The sequence below is a fragment of the Anopheles coluzzii genome, chromosome 2, assembly GCF_943734685.1.
Source record: "Anopheles coluzzii chromosome 2, AcolN3, whole genome shotgun sequence".
In the NCBI taxonomy this organism is placed as follows: Eukaryota; Metazoa; Arthropoda; class Insecta; order Diptera; family Culicidae; genus Anopheles; species Anopheles coluzzii.
Window position 1 is genome coordinate 52341342 of NC_064670.1, and position 25641 is coordinate 52366982.

A 25641-nucleotide genomic window follows, 5' to 3' on the forward strand; every position below is an offset into this window, starting at 1 on the left:
TTCAATGTCTCGGCGGAAAATGATGCTGATTAAGAGGATGACAAGAATGAAACGTTTCTGTCGGCGCACTCCTCTCTCTCGGTCCCGCATCCGTACTCCGCCGGCTCAATAAAAAGCTTCTTCCTCTGCCTTCAAGATAAAAGCGATGAAGCCAAAATGGCTTCCCAAGCTTACCGAAGGCAAATGACAACAATGGTATGGTGGTCGATGACAGTACGGCGATGAAGCTTATAAATCGTGCTTTTTATTGATGATGGAAATCATCGAATAAGTTAACTCGCTGATTTCGTTATTGTGATTTCTTATTTGATTCGTACACTAATTGCTGTCTTACTTGCATACCAAAGTGTGATCTTGTGAAATCTTCTCTTTTACTTGCGTTTGGCTTCCCGTACAACTATTCATCAATAATTTCCTCAAAGTTGATCGACATTTTGGCTGAGCTGTCTGCGTTTGAATGGTGGCAAATCGTTTACAAAAGGCAATACCGACACACCTTTGGCAGGGGAAAAAATCAACCCTCTCAGCAAACCTTTATGTTCCCCCCACTTCGATCGATGCCCAGAACGTATGTGGCGCAGGGCCACAAATAGACCAAATCGTCACAAAAATCAAATCATGCCCTGGGATCGGATGATGATTCCCCTTTCCGAGGAGTTGTTGTCGTTGTTTGATATTAACGAAAATAAAATCGAACAAAATACAACCCCACAACACGAAACGGGTAAACGAAGTGGGGAGGGGGAGGGGATCAAGCGAATGATTCTCTGTTACCTCCCGCTCACCTCCCTATTCCGGGGAAGAAGTGAGAGGTGGATTCGAGAATTCGTGGACTGACTGTGCTCGAGAATGATTTTGTTCGTTTTATTATTTTTCAATAAAGTCATGAGGTGGGGGTGCAGTTCGTCTCCTCCACACTACGTCCCAATCAACTCCGCCGCTCCATCGATATTGACGTTCGATTTGAGTTCGTTTCACCTTCTCCTTCCCGCTCAAATGTACTCACCAAAAATACCTTCTGCTATCGTGTTATGGATTCTGTTTGAACTTTTGGTTCAAATTTCCTCCCTCTTCCAGCGACGCCTTTTTACCATCAATATAACCACCACCGTTGTTTGGTTCGGCGTGTGTCTGTCGTCAGTAAGAAGGCGAAAAATTGAACAGTCACCCATGGGGAGATGAGAGAGAGAGAGAGAAGGACACAAGAATCGAATCGATTTTATGGCACACTATAAAGCTGTTTGCTGTTGTAACATTTTTCGGCGATTCTTCTTCTGTTTCCTTTCCTTTCCACATTTACCACACAGCATCTTCTCGGTACAAGGTGAGGATGTTTTAAAAAATGATGAAGGATAAGGCGCTGCTCTGCCCCTCAAAGTTCGCCTTTCCAATCCTTGGAAGGATGCAAGCAGTCTCAACCGCACAAGACAAAAAAAAACCGAGTCTTTCTTCGGTGGTGTGTTTGCTTCTGCCAAAATACGGGAGTTGGCGCAGGGGGTGCCGAAAATGACAAAGAAAAATCCATTCACTTGTCAACCGTTACGAGGGGAGCTTAACCCAAAATTCCAAAATCCGGCTGAATTCGTGAGACACATTCTGTTGGTTTGCACAGGACGACACCTCTTTCAAGAGTTTATCCCACAGCTCGGTCACCCTAACTGGACTTTAGTTGAATTTGCTAAGGGGAAACTTTTTTTTTTCGCTCCATTCTTTTTGGTCTCCCGCGTCCTTCCGTCCTCCCCAAAAACGGTGCACCTAAAATTGGTTATCCAAAACCCCATGCATCAGGGTTATTCTCCAAACCATGGAAGGGCTAAAAATTTATCATTTTTCTATTGAACGAGAAGAAGGGTCGTAGAAGAAGAGGGTGGAAATCTTTTTGAGGAAGTAAATACCCTTTTCTTTTGGAGTTTTCTTCCAGCTTAAGGTGTGTGAGTGTGTGCAACAGTAGGGTTTGGTCGGTTATGTGAAACATTCTTTTATTTCTCGTTTCTTGTTTTTCCGTCCTTCCGTTCGAATCCGTTTTGCGTTTCTCCGCCCATCGGGGCGCACCGGTTTATTCAACTGTGTGACTTCCGTTGCTGGTCGAGGAATAAGCCCTTTTTATGGTGCAATGTGTTAGATCCGGGAAAAAAGGGATGAGACGATGCCGCCCCACACCCGGGGTCACAAAACACAGTCGGGGTCCATATGCTCGTTACCGCACGGTTTACCTGGCGTCTCCATCCATTCACACCACGCGCGCGTGGTCTCTCTCTCTCCTCGAAGTAAGTCGACCAAAGTCGCAATATTTTATATACCTCTTTTTCCTGAGTCCCGTTTACGGTCAGATGGTTGTTTGTAGATTTGTGATCTCGATCGGAATGCCCTGCCAGTGGGCGAAGAGTGGACAGGATATTTCCAGAGTCAGTAAGAGAGGAAGGCAACGTAAAGTAAACCCCAGCTTGGCTGGGTAGAGCAGCAGGTTATGGGCCAGTGACGTTTAATATCGCTCACGGAAACCCTTCGATGAAATGCGGCCATCTGCACGCGCGGGGCTCAAGCTATAGCGAGAATGTGCGGTGGTGTGGATTGAATAAAAAATAGAATTTAAGGCAGCATAATGGTTGATAAAACGAAAAGAGACTTATCTGCTCAACATCTTGAAGGGGAGGAATTTCAGCCGAATCTGTTTTCATCCGGTTTTTTTTTCTTTCCTCTGAGCTTCGAAGGTTATTTTTCTTATTTTCTGTGCTTCTTCTTGCTTGCACAAACATCAGTCCGCTTTTCCGGAGCAGCCGGACTAAGCGTGGTAATAATTTATTCAAAAGATTAGACGAACCTTTGCTGAGTGTTAGCAGCACACTTCACCAACTTTGTTTGATGCATTTTAATCGGAGGAGATGACTCTTGAGTCTGTGACGAATATTTGCGAATATATTTTGCTTCTTTTTTGCAGTAATAGGGTTTAGGAAAGCAAAGAAGCTTGATCGCTTTCATTATAAAATCACACTTATTTGAAGTTTTATTTATTGTTTGTTTTTCTTCTTTCTTTCTTTGCAGACCGAAATTGCAAAACGACTGAATGCCCTCATCGGCCAGCTGCTGCCATTCTTGGCAACGGAGCATCAGCAACAGATCGCCTCAGCCGTAGAGCGAGCGAAACAGGTCACAATGCCGGAACTGAACGCAATCATTGGTGTAAGTAGTCTTATTAGCAGACGCATTGAGGGTTAAAACTTGTATTCCTTCAAAAAGGCAATTCCGCCCCTACGTATGCGTAGTGTACCGAATAGAGCGATTCAACCAAAAAAAAAACACGCAGGGCCTCATGAAACCCAAAAAAAATGTCGAGCTATAGCAAAGCTTTGATTGATTGATGATCCCCTGTTTTAATCGATTACCCTCCACCCCAAAGTGTCACATACAGATGATATTGTTCCTTTTCTTACCTTGTAACCATTTAATTATGTGTTGAGTTTATATCTAGATATATGCCTTAGTTGCGTGATTTTTCTTCCTCCCTGTTTTGGTTACTCCATTTTATTTGACCATTTGATTGCCCATAGTTTAGTGATTTCATTGATTGAGTTCGAGTTCAAGTATGGTTCTGTTTTTCATCGCTCCACGTTAACATACGTACAAAATCGAACAGTTTTTGTTCATATGGTATTTAGTATTGTTTTGCCAAAATTATGGAATGTATTGGAACTACTTACTACTCTCTATTAGCTTTGCTTTGATTAAGGTCATGGTTTTGATCCTACGTTTGATATATTTACTTTCTTTCAAAGCTCCATCCCCAATACGATCGCCAAGACAATCAGTAGTAGACGCTCGATCGCTTAGTAGACGCGTGAATTCTCATTAGATTGCGTTATGCTTTTTTACCTATTTTTTTTTTATTTGAATTATTCCATAATTGATGATTAAGAGAGTTTTGTTTCTTCGCTTCGTCGCTGGAGACCATTCATCTCCCAAGTACGGCGATCGTTTATGTCCTAGCAAGAAGAGGGGGTGAATGTCTTGTTACGAAAAACTATTGTATGATATGAAGGACCATTTCAACAATCAAAAATTTGTACACCATGTAATTTGATCTCCTATTTTTTCTTCTTCTTCTTCTACTCCTTTTGTACCGTTTCTGACTCTTAATCGCACGCTGCAAATCCTCTCATTTTGCTGCTGCAATTTCTTCAAAAACAAAAACGCAAAACAAATCACCACCACTCAAACTCTCACGTTAAACAAAACCACAAAATTATTCGCGTCACGACACCCCCTCCGAAAAAAAAAACGACCGATTTTGAAAAACGCGCAAAATGAAAACCATATGAATCCTCTTCTCGGCCTCGCCCTGCCAATCTGCAGCAACATCAGCAACAGGGAATTCAGCAACTTTTAGTAAGTTTCGTGTTAACTATTCAAACGCACATAACATCTATCCCTTCGCCCCCGCCCCCCCATTCACCCTGCATTTTTTCTTTTTGTTGTGTCAACTGCAATGCACTTTTCCCTTTTATCCTGGTTTATAATGCTGAAAGCGATCCCACCAGCCTTTCGCAGTTAATATGCAACAGAAAGAGAGCGTGTATAAGATATAACGAGAGAGAGGCGCTAGAGATCATAATCATCTTGTGTTTGTTCTAATATATCATCCTAACTAATGTTTTGAATCTGTGTCTGTGTAACAATGTCGTGAGATCAGGAATGGATTATTCGTTCAGGCTAGAATTTTCAGTTGGTTTATTCAGTTTATGCAAGACGTCTTTTTCATACACACGAAGACAATGTTCATATGTATAGCTTTTTATACTTCTTGTAGAATGTTTTTGTTTTATTGTGATGTTACTACCGATCATTATCAGCACAATTTGTTTCCATTTTACAAGGCGCGAATTGATCATTTTTGCTTTTTTCCACGTGTTTCTATGAATTTATCATTAATACCATTTTTATCGGTTTTAAAAGGGAAAAACCTCTTTTCTGTTATCATGCTTATACTTTGTTTGAAAAATGTCAATTGCATGTACAAGCCGTTCAATTGCTATAATGCTTCCCCCACCAGCACAAACACTTGATTTGTACCATTGCAACCATTGTCTGTTCAAAGGTATCGCAATTAAATCTAAATCAAGCGCTAAAAAATGCTCAGCGATAGTGATTTGGTACCACCAAATATATAAAACAACACGACATCGAAACGCCCAAACACGTACCATGAACCCTTCAATTATCATATAGCCGGTCAGGGATCGGTTGGGGTGTAATTTAGATCTAATCAGAAGCTCTGTCGCTTTGCTATACATCGTCCATTCTTCCACGAAGTGCGCCCAGAAGCCAAGTAGGTCCAAGCTGTTCTTCTCGTTCCCACATCATCATTTTCGGGTTTGTACACAACAAACTGCTGCTGATGGGATCAAAATTAGGCTTGTAAAAAGGCAACAGCAACTACAAGCACAACAAAAGCGAATCATCAAACCGTTTACCAAAACCGTTTTCCGTAAATGGTTTACCCGAGATTGTGTTGTCACTGACTGTTGGCAGTAAAGCCACCGATTGGGAATTAGCGATTATCGGTTTCGGACAATCTCTTCCGCAAAATCTGCCATCGGGGAAGGGATGATGCGAGGGGCAGGGATTAATTAATTAACTTTGAAATTTCGAAACTCATCGAGTTTTACGACTGGTCGAAAAGAAATCCCCTCGATTTGTGGCCGATTAGATTTTTATCGTGCCGTTTTAAGGACATTTTCACCAAGTCTGTTGTTTTGGCCATGCAATTGCCATTAATTGATTTGTTTTTGTAATTCAGAAACTTGAGATAGTTAAAGCGAACGTTCACATTTCAAATGTTCCAATCGTACGCGGAAGCGCTAGTTCGTTTGGGTTCAGTTTGTTGATAGCCAATGCTAAATACATATCTCATGAATTTCTAACTCCTCCACTCCTTGTTCAGTAAATTCGTTTTAGTTTCACCCCGCATCCGCACAACCGATTGAAATAAAATTTGTCGAGTTGATTAGTTCTTCTCCGTTTCCCTTCGGTCTCTCTCCCTTCCCTAACGACGGCTTTGTGTCCCTCGTAGGGCTCTTTGAGGCAGCAAAAACGCTCTCCATTAGTCGCACCCTCTCATTCTTCAAACCGGCCCAACCACTCTCCAAAATCACGTTCTGGTTGGCTCTGCCAACCAAAAACCGCAAAACATTAACATTCCTGTGGAGCGGCGTTCCACAAAGACCTTGGGTTCCGGGGCTAGGTTCGTCTGGGACTGAAACACGAGCGAAAGTGATTTATATCGATCAAAGACTAAACTGAGCAAGAAACTGTCCCTATCTCCCAAGCTCCTGTCCAACTCCATGCTCCATGCTGGTGTGTCGAAAGGTCTCTCAGTCGCTTCATTTCCCCGTCGTTTCCCATCCCATCCATTTCGGCATTCGGAGCGGAAACATCTCATGCCACAATTGTGCCAACGGCTACCGGGTCTTCCGGTTCCACTTACCCCAAAATTTAGCCCAAAGCTTGTCTCGTCCCTCGTTTCGGTTGTCTGACTAGCTCGGAAGGATACAGGCACTCTCCTCCCCGGCGCTCCTTGCGTCCCGCCCTCTACTCCGTGTCCGTCATTAAGCGATCTTCTTATCTCCCGAAAGATTCATTCCGTATTCAACATTTAATTAACAACATCATCACGTTCCATAAGTTTCTCTATTATCCTTGCGGCACACACACACACACTGCCGCACCCTCTGACACTGTGTGGCTCCCAGCATCGTTCCTGCTGCTCGGTCTCGGTCTTTCGGCATCCCTTCGGGGCACCACCACCCCCCACAAGAACGTCTTTCTCCAGCTGCCTTTCATTTGATGTAGCTGAAACAATTTGTGTACGTGCGTGTGTGTGTGTGTGAGTCCTATGACCGTTGAATAGTGAAAGGACATCCAACTCACTCTCCATCCATCCATCCCCCCCGCCACTGGGAGTTGTTGTGTGTTGTCTTCTCACACTCAACATGACACACACGTTGCTGCGCTGTCCGCTGCCTCCGTCCCCTTGGCACGGCGATGCTTTATTCTGTCAGCACACAATTCCCAACGATTATGTTCCAAGCCAAAAGACCACTTCCACCGTTGTGTGCGTATTGGTCGTGGATGGATGGGAGGGAAGTGTCAGGGCTATTTCTATTTGTACGCTTCATTTATGGTCAAAATGCTTCGGCACCTCCCGCTGCTGCTGCTGCTGAACACCGAGGACGCCTTGGTGCGCTTCTTTCATCTGCCCAATATTCGTTTCGCTTTCAGCCACGTTGTTGGGGAAAGTCCTTTATTTCATTGAAGCACAATTCCTCCTATCCACGTTTCGCCCTCCCTACATGGCCATGCTATTCGGAGGTCACCATATAATGTCCGAAATTGGTAAATGGGGCTGCCCGAACCTGGGGCAGCACCGACCGCCTAGCCGAGCGCTCCAAGTGTTGTGTCCTTTTCTTTTCTTTTTTTCCTTGGCAGAAATCACTTCCACTCTCTCCTACACGAGTAAAACACAGCAAGCGTAGTAGGTGAAGCGAGGAGAAAGAGGGTGGCTGACCGAATGATTATGTTTGCGTCCCCAGGACGTGACAATAAAACGCGCTCTCGCCGTCCAAAAGGACGACATCGACGACGACGACGACGACCGTAACGATACCAGCGAGAAAATGGAGCAATGAATTCTTCTGTATTTATTTCTCTATTCTCTCTCTGCTCACGCTGCAGGCTCGTCCTGATTCCTCCCAGGCCCATGGCACCAATGGATTTTATGACACTAATTTCATTGAAGGGCGAGGGAAGACTAATACGGTTTAGTCGTTTGTGTGTGGCGAGGCGCAAGGCGCAAAAGGAGCAGTAAGGGTGGTGTATCATGTTTTCTTCGGGTTTTGGTACGACCCCTCCTCTGCCGCAGTTTGCACGCACGCACGCGACTATTATCACACGCACGATAAATAAATAGATTAATTGCAATCGTGCGACACATTGTGAAACCAATTGGCCAATTGGCGTACTTTCGATGGACTGTTTGTGCCAATTACATAGAAAATTTGACTTAATTTTCAAAGACAACAATAACGTCAATCATGAAATTGCACGCGTCATTTGAGAACAGCATGAGTCTGTACCATCTCTTTCTGCGCAAATCCCTATTGGAATTGAATTGAATAAAGTGTTCAAGAAAACGAGAAAAACTTATCCCAGCATTACGTCGCCCAGCTAGCCACCCACGCTTGCTGCTGTAACAGTGAAACGCATCCAAGCGAGAAAAACTAATGGCAGTAATATCATCATTCCGGCGCCGGAAGCAATGGTGGTTAGGCAACCAACACCACGAGCACTTCCTCTGCTGCTGCTGCTACGCTGGGTGCGAGGTAAAGGTCGCTTAACCCATCATCGAGGTCGGTTCCAGTCATAAAACATTAGTCTGTGTGTGTGTGTGTGGGTGCGTGTGCTGTAGTAAAACATTTACCCAGCTGGTTGCCCACCTATACTGAGACCTGTGTTGTGCGCGCGATGGTGTGTGGAAATGTTCCGGTGTACGTGTGTGTTTCCCCCACTCAACGGATTATTAACCAATAGAGTGAAGCAGGAAAAGGGGGAAATGGCGAAAAGCTTCACCCTTTTGGCCCTTGTATCGTTTTGCGTTTCAGTCGAACAGTTTCGATGCTATCACTCGCCGCTCGTTCGCCCATCGAAAAACCCGTCCTGTTATCTCTCGACTTTTGTTGGATAGTATTAGCAGTGTGGTAGTAGTAGTAGTAGTGTGCCGGCAATTAATCCTGTAGGGCGAAATGTTCCATTCGATCATCCTGTTTGCGCGGAGTAAGGGGGGGGCGGAGATTTGGGTGAAAATTTGTGGTTTTCCTCAAACTAGCCAAAACTCTAATTTACCTTCATCGGGTGCGCGCGTGTTCTGTTTCGGTCGTGTAAGGCAGCTAGCAGAAGAAGAAAAACAGTGTAAAATACCACCCAAATGCCAACACACAACACCTCAGACCTCCACACCTCCCTATTGCTATTGCTCACGTGTCACACAACCGGAACACAGCTACTGCGCGCCCTCCCGGTCCCGGTCGTAAACTAAATTGCTAGCATAATTATAATCGTATAACCACATTTTAATATAATCATCCTATTTAATTTCACTCAAACTCCACCCCCTTGTTTGAGCGCGTACATGTGTGTGTATATGTAGATTGGGTGCTGCTCTTTTGCGCTTTTCCCTTACCTCACACTCACCCAGAGTAGCTCTGCTACGTGTGTCCTGTTATTAGGCTGAACAACATTGAAACACCACAACAAACTACTGCCACCATTGGCACCGGCAAGTCAGTCAGTCGGGCAGGGGCAGCATTAACGCGCGGCGGCACCCTCATCCACCACCATTTCCGAGCCACTCCACTCCACTTCCTTCCTTCCGGACTAATTCCGAGCACGCAATGTTGCACACGGGCAGGAGTGTTGGGATACAGTTTTCCACACGTTACCAGTTTATTGTTACGCCACCACGACCACCGCCACACCGGTGTACGGGTGAAAAAGTTTGTTATACCGTCCCATTCCCTCTCCTCGGTAGAGCGAAGCGGGAGTATGATGGTGGTGGGGGTGAAACGGCTGCTGGTAGTAGTTTGTTCCATCGGTAAAGCGTGCTTACACAAATGAACCGAATCATAAACAACGAGAGAGAGAGGGAGCCCGCCCGATGAGGGTTTGAGGAGAGACAACGAAAACAGAACGAGTCAAAGTGAAATAGAAAGTGGTTGGCAACTTAGTGCTGGACGCTACTGTCCTCCTTTACGCTGCCCACCAGAACAGTTTGTCCTGGATGCGCTCGGGTGGTCTACCCACCATCACCATGGATCCTATTATCCTCAACTCGGTTGTATTCATCCACCCCGGTGTCTCTGACCTTATCCTTCCGTTCTCGTCACCGGAGTGGTGGGGTTCAATCCTAACGGGATCACATTTATCAGTCGAGGAGGAACCGACAGGAAGGACCTTCCTTCCCTCTCTCGTGTGTGTCGCCATACAGTTCCGCTTTTGAGGTTTTAATCCTTACCAGGTTCGAGCGAATGGTAAAATATCGGGGCACGGGGGACACAGCACACAGCTCCATCACACACCGACAGCCGAATGCGTCTCCTCCGTGCGCGGTTCTGTTTGTGTGTAATAAAGCCAAACAATGATACAGAGAGAGAGCGAGTGTGAGAGAGCACAGTCACCCACTGCCCCCCGACTCCCGACCAAATCGACCGTTTATGTACACGCATTCATAAACTAACTCCCCTTGCCCGAAACCCTGCTTGAAATCCGCTCGGAACACACCCCTCTCCCTCATAGGGGGGTGATATTGTGTAGTTGATGTAAAATATGGTTGTTTATCGTTCCCTTTTCCCCGCACATGCCAAGCTACGGAAACGGCATAGAGATGAAGGTGGCGGAGCATGTGTGGGGAGGCCAAATTCCACCAGTTCTCCAGCAGCAACAGCAGCAGGCGAGAGCCACAATCAGAAGCATTATAAAACTCGGCAAAACCACTGGTCCCCCTGCCCCGGTCTCTGCACCGACCAACGTGACCCCGCAACCCTCCGCCATTTCCTTTACCCATTTGAACCGTTTTGAATGCGAGGAAGGAAGGTGGTAAAGTGTTTTTTGCTGCCACCTTCCACCCCCGTTCCCCTTTCAGCTTTGCTTTCCTTTCTGTGGATATTGGATTGGTACTGCTCTGTACAACTTCGGTACAACTCTGTGACCAAGGGTATCAATTGTGAAATGTTTGCCAACTAAAACGAAACGGTGGTTTTGGCACACATACACACCACCACCCCGACACCCACTCTAGAATGCCCACGTACACACACACACACACGCACACGGGTTTGGATTACCCTCAGGGGGCGAGAAAAACGTAAACGACTGCTAATATGTTTTCCACACCGGGTTGTGGTTTTTCCTTTTGTCGAGCTGTCCTGTGAGTGTGTGTGTGTGTTGGGGCGACCAAACCAGGCCCGAGCCTTTTCCGAACAATAAGTGGCCCAATGGATGGAGGGGTGAGGGTCGCGGGAGAGGTGACGTACGTGACAGTGTACAATTGTTAAAACCCGTGATGTGTTGTTGTGAGTATAAAGCAGCGAAATGTTGTTTAACTTGTTTTGTATTGTTGATTGCCTTAGCCCTTGCCTTGCCTTGCCTGCAGCACTGTTGTGTTGTTTTATTTGTAGAGTAAATTGAGGATTTTGCGATACTTTGCGGCACAGGATAATTATGTCCATCCACATGGAAGCAATTATAAAAGCACCTTATCGATGTTTTACATGGCAAATATATATTGCAAAAAAAAACAAAGAAAGGAAAGGAAAAAGTAATAATGTTCAGCGAATTTTCCGAACGCAAATCCACATCATGGCTGCAGAACTTTTCCACTTATTGACCTTTTCATTCGCTACAGAAATTCATCGGTCGCTCCTCCCGCTGCTGCTTGTTGGTGTGAGCGCACAGTATTTATCCCACAAACCATTGATCCCCCTTTTCCTACCCCTTCCAAAGGGTTTCCCCTTTTGGGTCGCGAAGCTAAGTAAACTCTCCTGCCGCCGCCGCCGTGTCCGTGTAAAGTTGGCGCTTAAAGTTCCCGCCTTTGCTCGTCGACTTTATTTGCCGTAATTTCCTTTGCCTTTTCTCACACCAGCACCTACAAACACACACACATACACACACACACTTACACCGACCATTGTGGGTTCGCGCTGTGGGTGCTTCGTTTGCTGTAATTCATTTTAATTTGAACCATTTCCTGCTACATAAACGCAAATAAACGCCAACGCGCCTCGCCGGTACGTCGCCGCCTGGTGTTTGGCCCGTCACACCAAACGGCCGTTTTCCCAACGCACCCTCCCCATGCTCTTCTCGTGTCGACCTCCCAAGCAAAGCCCTACAAAACCCACAGTGCGCCACACGGTTGACCTCCGCTGGAAGTATTTCGTGCGGACGTGTGCGGCAATCGTTTGTAAATGACTGCGAAAGTTTTCTCCCTCCTCGTTGGTCCCTAGCCAACGTCCCTCCTCCCCCCCCCCCACAACCGTTGCGCGCTTAACGAGAATCCCCGATTGTGGAAAGCGGAGTGGAAAGGTCTCCTTCCAATTAAAACTCTCCCTGCCTCTCATGTCTGCCTCTCCGTTTGCCTCTCTCGTGTCGTGGGGGCCTCCTCGTCGTCATCATCAGCGTAACCACCCACACCACCGGGCACTGGGGAGTGGGAGGGCTAAAAGGGCAGCAGTAGCAGTAGCAGCAAACCGCTTCCGGTCCAATACCGAGTTCATATTTCATTATGCTTGGCTCTCTCCACTCCATGGCTTTACTGCTCGCGTCGTCGAGTAGTGGAGTGCCTTTCATCGCCCAGCACAAAGCCCCCAACGAGAAGAAGGCAACTACTTCTGGGCTGGAGAGGAGGCCACTGGTGGTAGTGGTGTCCATGTCCTTTGTTTCGTTCGCGTGAAAACTCCTTCCAACTTCGACACTGGGCTGGCGCTTTTTGTCCTGCCCCTGTTTCCTGCCTGGCCCCTCTCTCTCTTTCTCACACACAATCAGCAAGAGAACATGCTGATGACGATGTCGTTAGGGAGTTGGAGCCGAACAAAAAAAAACGAACGAAAGAAATCCAAAAGGACGGTGGAAAACCGGAAAACCCCTCGTTCAAGAAAAGTGAGGTGCACAGCAGTAATTTCCACGCCATTCGAGCACGGACAAATGCACCCACCAACCACCCTCCCAACCCGGATGCAAGGTGAATGTTTTCATTGAAGGCGTTGAAGGATATTTTTTCTTCTACATTTTCAACAGCCGTTCTTGAAGCTGGCACTCCAAGCGGGGACAAGTATTACCACGCGATGGTAGCGGGTGGTTGTGTTGTGCAACTGCTGCATCGTGGGGGAGGACCCCAACGAATAAATGATTCATTGTTGCGCGCCAGAGCTTTATGAGTTCGCTGTTATGTTGCTCATTTTTGCTCACAAAAACAAAAAACGCTGGGACGATAGCGTATGGTTTTTGCAACGGAAAACGAGCCCGTTATGGGTTTGGATGGGGAATGGTAGGTGCAAAAACGGGTTTTCGACCTTTTAAAATGAAAAGTGTTCTTAGTTTTTCCTTCAAAATGGCAATTTAAACTGTTTAAACGAGATTTACTTAATAATTTCATTGCATATGATAGTATGAAATAATGTAGTAATTCGGAAGTGTTGGGTTGTGTGTGAACTTCTGCCCGCAGTTCAATTTAATGCACACTAATTACAATGCCCCCAACATGAAATAAAATTACAAGCAAAAAAACACACCCAACAACCTCATATCTATTTACCTCCACTTCACAGAAGAAAAAAAAACGCCATTCTGTGGCGATAAAACCGTCAATTCTGTCTCTCTCCCCACCCAACCGATCAATCGATTTGCACAAAAACCGCAAACCCGTTGTGTGTTGCAAGACATTTAATCCTTTCCACCTGTCTGAAACCTCCTCTAATCGAACACAACCTTTTGTGTCCAATGGCCCATTCCAGGGTACAAAAACCGCACAACGCACGAAAACACACAAACAGCCACAAACAGTTTTCCACGGCTAGCGCCAAACCTCAAAACCGCAGCGGGGATAGTACCCGTACCAGCCGCGGCCCAACGCGCGCCAACACACCATTTTGCATTATGCGACTGAACGTGAACGCGCGTTTATATTGGGTGTGCTAATGCCTGCGTAAACTATTTGAACCTGCTGGCCAAAACCACACCTGTTTCCCGGTCCTTTTTTATATTTTGTTGCCTAAATGCGGGACGCGTGAAAGCAAACACCACCGAACACAGCAAGTTTGTAGTAACGTAATCAGTGTTTGATCGGAAGCGGGACAAATTGATAGCGCACTGGAAACCGCACAGACTGAGGATATCTTCATGCGACATGTCGATGCAATAATAGCAAACAAATTATAAAACTAGCTTGTAAATGAAAATATAGGGTTTTTTGTTATATTTTCCAAAATTGTGAAGTTTAATGCATCAAACGATAAGTTACCGGTTGGGGCAACATTATTTGGAGTCATTTTTTTATATTTATGTCCTGATTTCTATGTTAGGTGAATGTTCTATGTCTGAAACTTTAGCCTGTCAGTGGAACAATATTTATCATTTGGGTTGTATTTTCCATGCCTGCAACAAGACAGTATTTGTTTACATTTTTTGGTAAACTTTTTTTACAATTTATAATACATCTTTTACATTAGTACATTTTTAAGCTCAAAAATGAAGCTTGTTTGGCGTGTGGATTTCTGTGATGATTTCAGTCGTCAACTGTCAAAATCCATGTAAAAAAACTGACTAGTATTGTGAAACCTTCCTTACAGGGTTTACCAGTCCAATAAACAGCTGTCCATTTGTTTATAACAATTGTATTTTTGAATAGACACCGTTGTCTACGTTGATCACACGTCAGATGATGTAGTAAGCTTCTTCTATTTAGTGTAAACGTCCTACGCGGACATGCCGGCCTACTATACAGGCTTTCAAGACGTTATTCAATACCACGTAGCCGTATAGTCAGTCCTTACTACAGGGGGACGTTCTATTCCGGGCTTGAACCCATTACGGGCGTGTTATAGAGTCGTTCGAGTTAACGACTGTACAACGGGACCGCCCCAAAGCTGTAAGCTACTATGTCCAATTTAATTAGACAATTGTCCACAATCCTGTTGTGAAGTTGTCTTTTTATTTTCGATGACACTTTGAGTCGATCGCCTTACTTCAGATATTTTAATTTGCAATATCATGTATTTCAATGTGTTTATTTTTATTATTTTTAAAATAACATTACTACTTTGTCTTTTTCATGTTGACAACCTCGCCATTCGCCATTTACAAGTTAACACTCACCCAGTACAGGCCAGACTCGTGTCACAGCATCCTGTTGTATCCGCATTGTGCTAACCAGTTTAATAATGTGTATGCCTTTTTATCTTGTACACGTGATAGTTTGCTTTAAAAAAGGGTCAAAAATCAAACCATTGACAAGAGGGTGGCTCTGTGGTGTGGGGGAGATTGCACGAGGGGGTGTGTGTGTGCCGGGACGGAAAATAAATATTTATTTTCACACCTTTCCGCACCGTTGGAAGTTCCGTTGCATTCCGAGGCACACACACACACACACAAACACACTGCCATCTGCTGCGCTCTGATGCTGTTGGTGTTGTTTGTGTTGGGAATGGTCATTATTCATGATCGGTTTGCAGGCCCAAACAGACTTTAACCCACACCGTCCACCCACCCAGGTGCAGGCGAACAAACAAATACCTCCTGTGTGTGTGTGTATGTATATCCCTGGGCAGTACACACAACTGACCAACCGTGGCGCGCGCCACATACAGACGATTGACGTTAATGCGCACATAATGATTATAACAATTTAATTAAATCACTCAAATATCATAATTACTGCTTCCCGACCGACACTACCATTGAACCCCCCCCAGTTCCCCCACCTCCACACACGATCCTCACTCCACGTTCATGGGACTTGGGGGGCCCAGCATGATGTTTGTATGTTTCTGTGTATGTTTGTATGCCGTGTAATAAACAGCTGTGTGTGTGCATGCTTCCGGAATGACAGTTACGTGGGGGGTTGGATTGGGTTGCTTTCTGAATCTTCATTTCACATTCCCATTCACATCACTCAATCAAACGTGTGTGTGTGTGTGTTGTCGTCAGGTGTGCTTTAAATGGTAGTCAATTTTGGTCAGACTTTTTTCCCTTTTTTGGTTTGCTCGTTTTTTGTTCCATTTGCCTTTGCATCTCTATTTTCATTCTACTTCGCGTTAAACGTTAATTACCATCATCTCCCCCCCCCCCACCCATACCTCTCCGATTGTGTGTCACACATTGTTCCTTCTTCCACCGCCACAATCACCACCGCATTCGCAATGCAACGTGCAGCTGTGATCGACTAATTGTGTTTTGTCTCTTTTCTTCCCTCACCTTTTCCATGCCTTTCTCTAACAAAAAAACACACACATACACCTCAACCACCCCCCCTTTGCGTCCACTTGCGCAGCAGCAGATTCACGCACAGCAGATACCGGGCGGACCGCCGCAACCGATCCCGGGGCTCGGAGCCCTCGCCGGCCCACTGACCGCGTTCGGTGGCCCGATGGGTTTGCCGCACGGAGCGCCGCAAAGTATGCTGAAGGCACCGCCCGATCTGCACCGGGAGGACTTGAAAGTGCCGCTCGGTGGACCCTCCGCTGAGGAGCGTATGGTATGTGTTGCGGAGCGTGATTTCCATTCCGCCAGCGCGGACGAACCTAAGTGTGCCTTTTCTCCTTCTTTAAACCATTCTACAGCGCAACTCCGTATCACCGGCGGATCGGGAAAAGTATCGACCACGATCACCCCTCGAGCTGGACGGCGAAGCAAAGCGGCGGAAAGAGGAAAAGCTTAACCACGTAAGTAGCTGTCGTCGCGTGCCGGGAGAGGTTGTTAGGATCGAACATATATGCGTGTCGTCCCCCGTTTTCCCCGCAGCATCATAGCTCAGTCAGAAGAGAGGAGGAGGGTGTGCTTAGAGCGTGTGTTTTGTCTGTGTCTGCTTTTAAGATTCGTTTTTTCTTTCTTTCTTTTTTGTGCGCTAAATGCGTACAATGCGTTCCGTTGTGTGTTGTGCTCGTATGGTTGCAAGTATGATACAATCCTCACACACACACGCACACAAAGCATTAATCATTTAACTCTTTAACCGTTTTCTTTGCAAATATATCAAGGCTGAACCATTTGCGCAGGTTCTATATGTTACAAAGATTGTTGTAAAATGTAAAAAAAAACATTGCAAACATGTAGAAGCCTGTGAAAAGTCTACAAAATTACTCCCAAAATGTACACCCTATTTAAAGGAATACAAAATGAACTTAAATTTTGCAACAAAACAGTAGACAGAATGATGTTAAAAAATGGTCGATCACCAACCTAAAATGATCGCGCCTGATGGTCACAAGCTTTTTATGCTACACCCCGTTTGATTGATTTCATGCTGTTATGTGGTCCTCGTCCTCGGTAGTAGTGTCCTGCCCAGTTTTCGTTGCTCACCTTGTGCCGTTTTCGTCCAACCGTACCCTCCCTCTCAATTCTCTCAGTTTGACCCGAGTATTGAACCGTTTGCCCTATATTGTTTTGCAGGAAAGTGATGGTGAGAAAAGTGATCAGGATTTAGTGGTGGACGTCGCGAACGAAACGGTAAGGGTTGTGTGCGTGTGTGTGTGTGTGTGTGTGTGAGCGTGTTTGTACGTGTGTGCGTGTGTGTTTGCGTGTACGTGTGTGTACGTGTGTGTACGTGTAAGGTTTGCGTTCGCTCGAATTAACGTGGCGCGCATTCTAGTTTGTATGACCGAAAAGAGAGTAAGAGAAAGAGAGAGAGAGAGAGAGAGAGAGACAGGGAGCGAGAGCGAGATGTTTAAGTCAAGAAACACACTCTCACCAGCGCAAAATTTAAACTCAGTAGCATTTGATTTGGTTGAAGTCAGATTAAGAATAAAGGATAAGTCCTGGTTGCTCATCATTCCTTTGTCACCATCACTACCGTGCCACCCCTCCCACCGTGCTGTGTCCTTTATTAGTGTGTGTGTATGTGTGTGAGTGCTAGTGCAAGCTGTTTAGCGTCTTTAGCTTTGTTTTGTCGTATGTTTATCGTTTGTTTATTTTTTTTGTTTGTTTGTTTGTTTTTTCCCCTGGCTCAACCATCTCGTTCATACGACTCCCATGCTCTGCTGCATCGTCCTTTTAGATTGCATTTTTATTTTTATTTTAGTTTATTTCGTACTTCATTCGTCTTCTTTCTGTCGTCATTTCCCATTTAGTTGTATGTGATTAGCCTTACCCTACACATGTGTTGTATCGTTACTAGTTACCTTCATCGACTGCAGTTTGTAATTAAACTCCTACCATCGTTAGAAACATCTTCCGTATTAGAAACATCTGTAGACAAAGTAATCCAATACACACCAATTCCAGTCCACCAATCACACACACATACAGACACCACATTCCTGTTATCCGTTGTCGTCGTTTGCGTTCGATCTGCCTGTCCCCTCCCTGGTAGAAGCTGTTGTGTTTCTAGTTGTGTTTACATTGTATCATTGTGTAGGGTGTACCTTCCTTCCCAGTTTGTGTATTCGTTGCCATTTTTTGTGTGGTTCCCAGCAAACCGTGTGTTATGCTAGAAGTAAATGCTTATTTTCGCTAAGCGAAGAGCTTTTGTGTGTGTGTGTGTTTCCCCGCTGGTTCCAATTCTCGAACGTTTGTTCCTCTCCTGCAGGGTTCACCGTCACCCCGGCCGAACGGCGACCATCAGTCGGATCGTGGCGATCGGGACAGTATCGGGCTGAATGGCAGCGATAAGGCAGGCTCGAGCAGTTTGAAGGGTGCCAACGATCGACCCCCGTCCCGCTCTGGCTCGAGCTCGTCCCGATCAACGCCCAGCCTCAAAACGAAGGATGTAAGCAACAAGCGACGAACCCCGCTTTCTTTCTGACGATCCGTGCTCTTATCGTGTTTCGTTTCGTTCTCCCCCACCCTACCCTTCTAGCTCGATAAACCAGGAACTCCCGGCGCGAAGGCCCGCGTCCCCACGCCCAACTCGTCCACACCCGGCGGTGTCCCGAAAGCCGTAGTACCTTCGCCAGCCGCCGGCTATCCTCCCTCGCCATATCAGCGACCGTCGGACCCGTACGCCAGACCGCCGCCCGACCCGTATGGTCGGCCTCCGATGCCTTTCGATCCTCACGGTCACGTCCGCACCAACGGTATCGCGCTGCCCGTGTCGAGCGGAAAACCGTGAGTATTGTCACTTCCCCAGCACCCGCTGGAATGCCGCTTCCCACTGAGCACCGTCTAACTGGTCCCCTTTTGTCCCCCCCCCCCCTCCATTCCAGTGCCTACTCCTACCATATGAACGGGGAAGGTGCCCCGCAGCCCGTCCCGTTCCCGGCCGACGCCCTTACCGGGCCCGGCATTCCGCGACACGCCCGCCAAATCAACACCCTCTCGCACGGGGAGGTCGTGTGCGCGGTCACCATCTCGAACCCGACCAAGTACGTCTACACCGGCGGCAAGGGTTGCGTGAAGGTGTGGGACATATCGCAGCCGGGCAACAAGAGCCCCGTCAGCCAGCTGGACTGTCTGGTAAGTGGATTCGCTTTCGGCGTTGCGCCGGCAAATTTCGCGCCAGCAGACCCGCCCCTTTAATGGCCGGTTGGTTATAATTCGCAGCAGCGAGACAACTATATCCGCTCCGTGAAGCTGCTCCCGGACGGCCGAACGCTGATCGTCGGGGGCGAAGCGTCGAACCTGTCGATCTGGGACCTGGCCAGCCCGACGCCCCGGATAAAGGCGGAGCTGACGTCGGCGGCACCTGCCTGCTACGCGCTCGCCATCAGTCCCGACTCGAAGGTGTGCTTTTCGTGCTGCAGCGACGGCAACATTGCCGTGTGGGATCTGCACAACCAGACGCTGGTGCGCCAGTTCCAGGGCCACACGGACGGTGCGTCCTGCATCGACATCAGCCCGGACGGGTCGCGCCTGTGGACCGGCGGGCTGGACAACACGGTCCGCTCGTGGGATCTGCGGGAAGGTCGCCAGCTGCAGCAGCATGACTTTAGCTCACAAATCTTCTCCCTCGGCTACTGTCCAACGGGTAAGTTTTGGTGTGCAGTGTGCCGCTCCAGTGGGTTCAGTCTCAACACACGTCTCTTTTCCATCCAAACACAGGCGAATGGTTAGCGGTCGGAATGGAGAACTCGCACGTGGAGGTACTACACGCCACGAAGCAGGACAAGTATCAGCTGCATCTGCACGAGAGCTGCGTGCTGTCGTTGCGGTTCGCCGCCTGTGGCAAATGGTTCGTCTCGACCGGAAAGGACAATCTGCTGAACGCATGGCGTACGCCTTACGGTGCCAGCATTTTCCAGGTACGTTTTCAGCGCCAACTCCTCCTTCAACCGTTGCTATGGTAACGATTCTAATTGAACGATTTCTCCCTCTGCTGTCTTCCAAACAGTCAAAGGAAACCTCGTCAGTACTAAGTTGTGATATTTCGACCGATGACAAGTACATTGTCACTGGCTCCGGTGATAAGAAAGCAACCGTGTACGAGGTGATCTACTAAAAGGCCCCCACCACCCGTTTGTTGAGGAATTGTCTGTGTGTGTATTTTGCGACAGTGTATAGAACATCCAGCCGGCTAAAAAGGAACTCGCCTCGTATTGTGGTGCGTCCTAGAGATTGATCCATTCTGTGCCGCTTCTGTCGCAGATTCATGATAATAATGGTGAAACACACCGGGGCACTACGAATCAACTACCACACACGGGCAACACATCAAGTGACTTAAATGTGACGGAAGAACAACGGCCGTTCGTGGTGAATCGGGGGAGGAGGGAGCGCCCAAGCCCAAACGCGACGTAGAGGAATGCATAACGTCAATTGCACATGTGAGCGCGTATGCATTCAAGCTGCTACTATGTACAAAGGAAAGGATAGCAGACACACAGCATCAAACACCCACCCACCCACCACATGACACACACACACAAAAATAAAAGGCAAAAAGGCGCCCTTCGAAAGCGGTGGCTACATATAAGTGTCGCATTCGCTCTATCTCAGTTAATTATTTGTTTTTTAGATTTCTAATCATGTAATAAGATGTGAATTGTATGCTGCATGTGTGCGCGCGCGTGTGTGTGTGTGTGTGTGTTCGGGCGTGGGAATATGTGTGTGTATATGAGAAGGAGGCGAAGTGAGACAGAAGTGCGAGAGAAAAAGCGGTAGCTTTTAAGCTAAGAAGAAGCAGAATCACAAAGTAAATAGTAAGTAACTTAAGCGTGTCTAAGTGCGGTAGGTAGCAAAGGTAAAACTGAAAACAGAAGGCAGAAGAAGTTAGTAATCGGCAACACTGAACAACCAACAGCAAGAAGTCACAGTGAAGAACTTGACGTGCATTATGTAAAAAAAAACAAACAATCTGAAGGAAGCACATTAAAAAAAACAGGATAATCCCATATGAAATGAGATGTAAAAGCGCATCGTCTAGTTGTTGAAACAAACAGTTTGAATTTGAAAGGATGAAAGGAAAGGCAAAAAGAGTAGAAGAAGAGCAACAAGAAAGAAAAAAACACATATAAAAATGAATATGACAAAACAACAAAACAGAAGAAATAAAAACGGAAACCACCACCTCTTCCCCATCTTAATAGAGAAATGAACCAAATCGTATCCCCAACCAGTGTCAAACAAAACTCGAGTGAAAGAATGCGTTGTGTGTGTATGTGTGCATGAAAGCAGACAGAAGAAGAAGAAAGAAGGGAGTAAAAGATCAACAAAACAAAAGAAAATGTAAAAATTAATCCTCCTTCCAGGGGCGGAGGGAGGGCCAGCCGGGTAGAAAGACCGGCCGGCAAATTGTGTATAGCGGGAGGAAGGGGGCGCGAGGAAAAGTGTGATCGTTTGCATATAGTAGGCGAAACAACAAATCCAGTTGCTTAGTAGCGAGGAAGCATACATTTGCACATAATAATTAACATTCTAATCCCTCTCATAGCTCTGTGTACAGTATTTTGAGCCCTTTCGAGCGCATTCTTAGCGGTTTCAGCCGGACCGGGACGGAACGGTGAGCGGCAATGGCGCGTGTGTGTGTGTGTGTGGTACGAGTTCGTACATTCGCTCACCACACTCCGTGTATTGTGCACACATGGACATCCCAACATCCCACTCCCCAAAATCACCACCTCCCTCCCACCCAACGCCGCTGGCCTGTTGCAGAGCAAACCGTGTGAAAAACGTTGCAACGGTTTAGGTAAATTGGTTTAGAAAGACGCAGCATACTAGGCAACAAAGCAGAAGGAAACATTCGCGATGCTGCCGAAGAAGAAGAAGAAAAAAAGAAACAGATTGTATGATCGCTTAATTGTTTATGTTAGTTGTGTTTAACTACGGAACAACAGAAAGAGACACTGACAGGAAAGAGAGAAAGGAAAGGACACAAAATTCGTTTAAATTTTCAAACACTGCTGCATTGAATGGTTGAATTGATATATACTTATTTTTGATTCAAAAAGCATTTTGATCGACATGTACCGATAATGGGACGGGAGCGAGAGAAAGAGTCAAAAATGGCTAATCTAAACAGTTTAAAACACAAAGATGATTCTATTGAGAGCATCAAAGAAAGTTTGGAAACTTAATTTATTGCCTGTCTGTGTCGTTTCGCATAAACGGCCAGCATGGCCAACACCGTTTCCGTTTCCTTTGGTGTCCCTCTTGTGGACACTATCAACACGGAAATATAGTTCTAAATGTTTGCTCTAACAGGCCGAAATCTCATTTGCAATTGACTCAAAGTAAATACAAACAAGCTTAAGTACACACTATCTAAAACCATCTCACCTGTCTGAAACGAGCGAAAGGTGGGGATAAGAGGCATGACATTCGATGAAAACAGCATTTATTGTTTGATTGATGAACCCTAAATGTGTTGCTTCAAGTGTGTTCTGCCATTCACTCTCCATCCAAGGCACGAGCCAATTTACTGGACGAGTGAGGAGGTGGCGTGACGAGCGTGTTAAATTAGAGCAGCGAAAGATGTAGAAATGAAGCGCACTGTGAAGGCAGAACGAACGTTGAAGGCAGCAGTAGGAGCGCGGGTAGAGGGGGTGAGAAAATGGAGAAACATAATGAATATTTTTAGAAATGGAAAACCGAAAAACTATTAATCATTGATGCGTCGTATATCTGTTGTGTGAATTTGAAAGAAATGAGAAAATGGAATTTGCCAAATTCTTCGTGCGAAGCAAATGTGGGTAAGTAAATCAATACTGTGTCTTGACACGGTTAAACTCGAAATGGTCAATGATGTCCGGAAATGGTCAACAAAGTGTTTTGTTGGACCTACATGTGGTTGAACATCTTTCTCTCTGTCTTCCAACATGATGATTCAGATTACATTATGACCTTTGAACACCTCATCTTTCTCTCTCTCACGATAGAGCACGTCGATGTGACATGGCCCGGTCAACAATCATTCTCCAGGATGCTCAGTCTACGACTGAAACCTCTTATTCATGTAGACACCCGATCTCCGTCAGATCTCGCTTCACCTGGTCCAACCATCGAGTTCGCTGTGCTCGCCTGCGCCTTATGCCGAACTGGGGGTCGCTGTCGAACACCTTCTTGGTGGGGCATGAGTCCGGCATCCTCATGACTTGCCCCAGCCATCGTATCCTGTTGCCAGCCTTCGCCACCGTCAGGATGCTTGATTCGCCGTACAGCTCAGCAAGCTCGTGGTTCATTTCGTAACGACCGTCCCGAGATAGCAGAACTTCTATACTACCTCGACTCAACTTATACTCAACTTATACACTGCTTCCCAGTTGATCTGAGTCTCCGGCAAGCAGATTCTTCGTCTTCGTCGGGTGTACGCCTCACACACCTTCGCTGATGTCCTGCCGATGATGTCGATGTCATCTGCGAAGCCAAGAAATTGGAGAGAACGGTAGAGGATCGTGCCACGGATGTCGTTGTCTAGCTCCGCGCTTCAAATGACACCTTCCAGGGCGATGTTGAAGAGCACACAGAAGAGTCCGTCACCTTGCCTCAGACCCCTATGAGATTCGAACGATTCCGACGTCGCTACTCTCACCTTGCACTTCATGGTGGCCTCTAATAGTCGGATCAACTTCCCAGGGAAGTGGTACCGCTGCATGATGCTACATAGCTCATTCCGGTCTATGGTGTTGTAAGCCGCCTTGAAGTCGATGAACAGGTGGTGTGTAGGGATCTGGCGCTCTGGAGGATCTGCCGTAGAGTGAAATTTTGGTCGGTGGTGGATTTGCCTCCAACAAACCCAGTTTGGTAGCTGCCAACGAAATTTGTAGTAAGGGGCGCAAGTCTGAAGAATGCAGGACAGGGACAGGACAGGATCTTGTAGGCGGCACTCAAGACTGTTGTTATTCAGGACTGTGATGGCTTGAAAGATCGAGCAATCCAGCCTGTTGCCCTTTTTGTAGACAGGGTGAATAACACCCAGCTTCCACTCCTCCGGTAGTTCCTCCTGCTCTCAGACTTTCACGATCAGCTGATGCATTTCGACGGTAAGCCTCTCCGGCCCAATCTTGAAGAGCTTGGCCGCCAATCCATCGCTGCCGGCAGACTTATTGCTCTTAAGCTGCTTGATGGCGCTGGCAATTTCATCCAGAGATGGCGGGGGCACCTCGTCGTCTGTGCCGATGCTGTCGCTGTTGTAACTGCTGTGCTGTTGCTGTGGTAGTTGCCTTGTTCTGCCACTTGCGCCAGCCTCTCCTGCCTCTGCTCCATTCAGATGTCCTTCGTAGTAGCACTTCCACCTTTCGATCATCTCCCGCTCGTCCGTCAGGAGATTTCTTTCCGCATCCCGACATATTGCGGTTTTAGAACGTGCCTCCTTCAATCTCCTGTAGAACAAGCGGGTGTCCCCCAACTGTACTTGCTGCTCCAGCAGCTGTTCGTCTGACTCTTCAAAACAGCACCGTTTGGCCTAGAAGAGCAGGGTTTGCTGTTTCCTTAGTCGTCTGTAGTTCTCCTCATTCTGACGAGTTTCATGCAGTAGCATGCGGACGCGCGCTGCATTGTTCTCGTCTGCACTCTTCGCCGAACAATTCCTTTTTCTCTCTGGTGGTTGAACATAACGAGCTTGAAACAAAGTTCCGTTATACTTCAAATTCCGGACATTCATTAAGTTTTATTTAACTTCTTTATATTTTGACCCTGGCGATTCCACTTTAAATTTTTAGATGATCGTCATGATGTACTAGAATCAATTAATACGTGTCTGACCCCTAGTAGGCCCTGATGACACAGTAAATAAATATGTTCTGTCGGTCAGTTCACCACCAGAAGCATTCTTAGCAGTTTTGCTTCAAACCGATGCCAGTGCTACTTCTTCGATAATTCCTACTAATCGTTTTGAAGTGCATAGAAATAAATCAGAATATATTGCACAAACGGTTATAAACGTGAAAATAGCAGTGTTTTATCAAATTGTGCTCTGAATTTCATCCAAACTCAATATTCAATTCGGTCCGGAATTCGAAGTAAGATTTATTATCTTTTTTTATCTTCGGTTCTATTTTTTTATAGAGACTTGGAGCCAATTAGCCCTCATTCGCCTCTTATTCGGTTCTATGCTTCTACGACCACAAGAGAAAAGCAGCACCCAAACCCCGTTGTTTTTTAGACCGTCGTTCTGTAGGTCTAGGTGACTCCTACACTCAGAATTGGGTATTTAGAACATACAATAAGTTAAAAACTAAAAAAGTGTTAATTTGACGAGAATAGACGAAATTTTGAGGCTGTTCGGAATTCGAATCAAACCGTCCGTAATTTGAAACATGAACTCAAAACTGTCCGGAGTATGAATCAATTTTTGCAATTATTCTTGTAACATTTTTGGAAATTTTAATTTTTTTCTCAAATGTAGCAGGATTGCTTTAGTAAAATGAGTTAAATAGAAGTTTGGCCGATAATAATTGAATTATTAAGAAAATATTACTTGCCAAAAATGGCCTAAGTGTAGTGTCCTTAAGA

General features: G+C 46.2%; 1 protein-coding gene across 15 annotated transcripts in view; it reads left to right on the top strand.

Annotated features, from left to right (window-relative positions):
* LOC120948849 (protein groucho) overlaps window positions 1-22793 on the top strand; it is a 184716-nt gene extending 161923 nt beyond the window's left edge. For 6 of the 15 annotated variants that reach the window (XM_040365623.2, XM_040365631.2, XM_040365624.2 and 3 more), the window contains 11 exons: window positions 3043-3180; window positions 4351-4383; window positions 16091-16294; window positions 16380-16481; window positions 17209-17265; window positions 18344-18523; window positions 18614-18861; window positions 18960-19209; window positions 19297-19720; window positions 19795-19994; window positions 20084-22793. In XM_040365623.2, the coding sequence (XP_040221557.1) occupies window positions 3043-3180; window positions 4351-4383; window positions 16091-16294; window positions 16380-16481; window positions 17209-17265; window positions 18344-18523; window positions 18614-18861; window positions 18960-19209; window positions 19297-19720; window positions 19795-19994; window positions 20084-20191 (1944 nt within the window). In that variant the 3' untranslated portion in view covers window positions 20192-22793. The remainder of the gene's footprint in view (window positions 1-3042; window positions 3181-4350; window positions 4384-16090; window positions 16295-16379; window positions 16482-17208; window positions 17266-18343; window positions 18524-18613; window positions 18862-18959; window positions 19210-19296; window positions 19721-19794; window positions 19995-20083) is intronic. The other 9 variants (XM_040365628.2, XM_040365627.2, XM_040365629.2 and 6 more) reach the window with 9 other exon arrangements.
* The last annotated feature ends 2848 nt before the right edge of the window (window positions 22794-25641 follow it).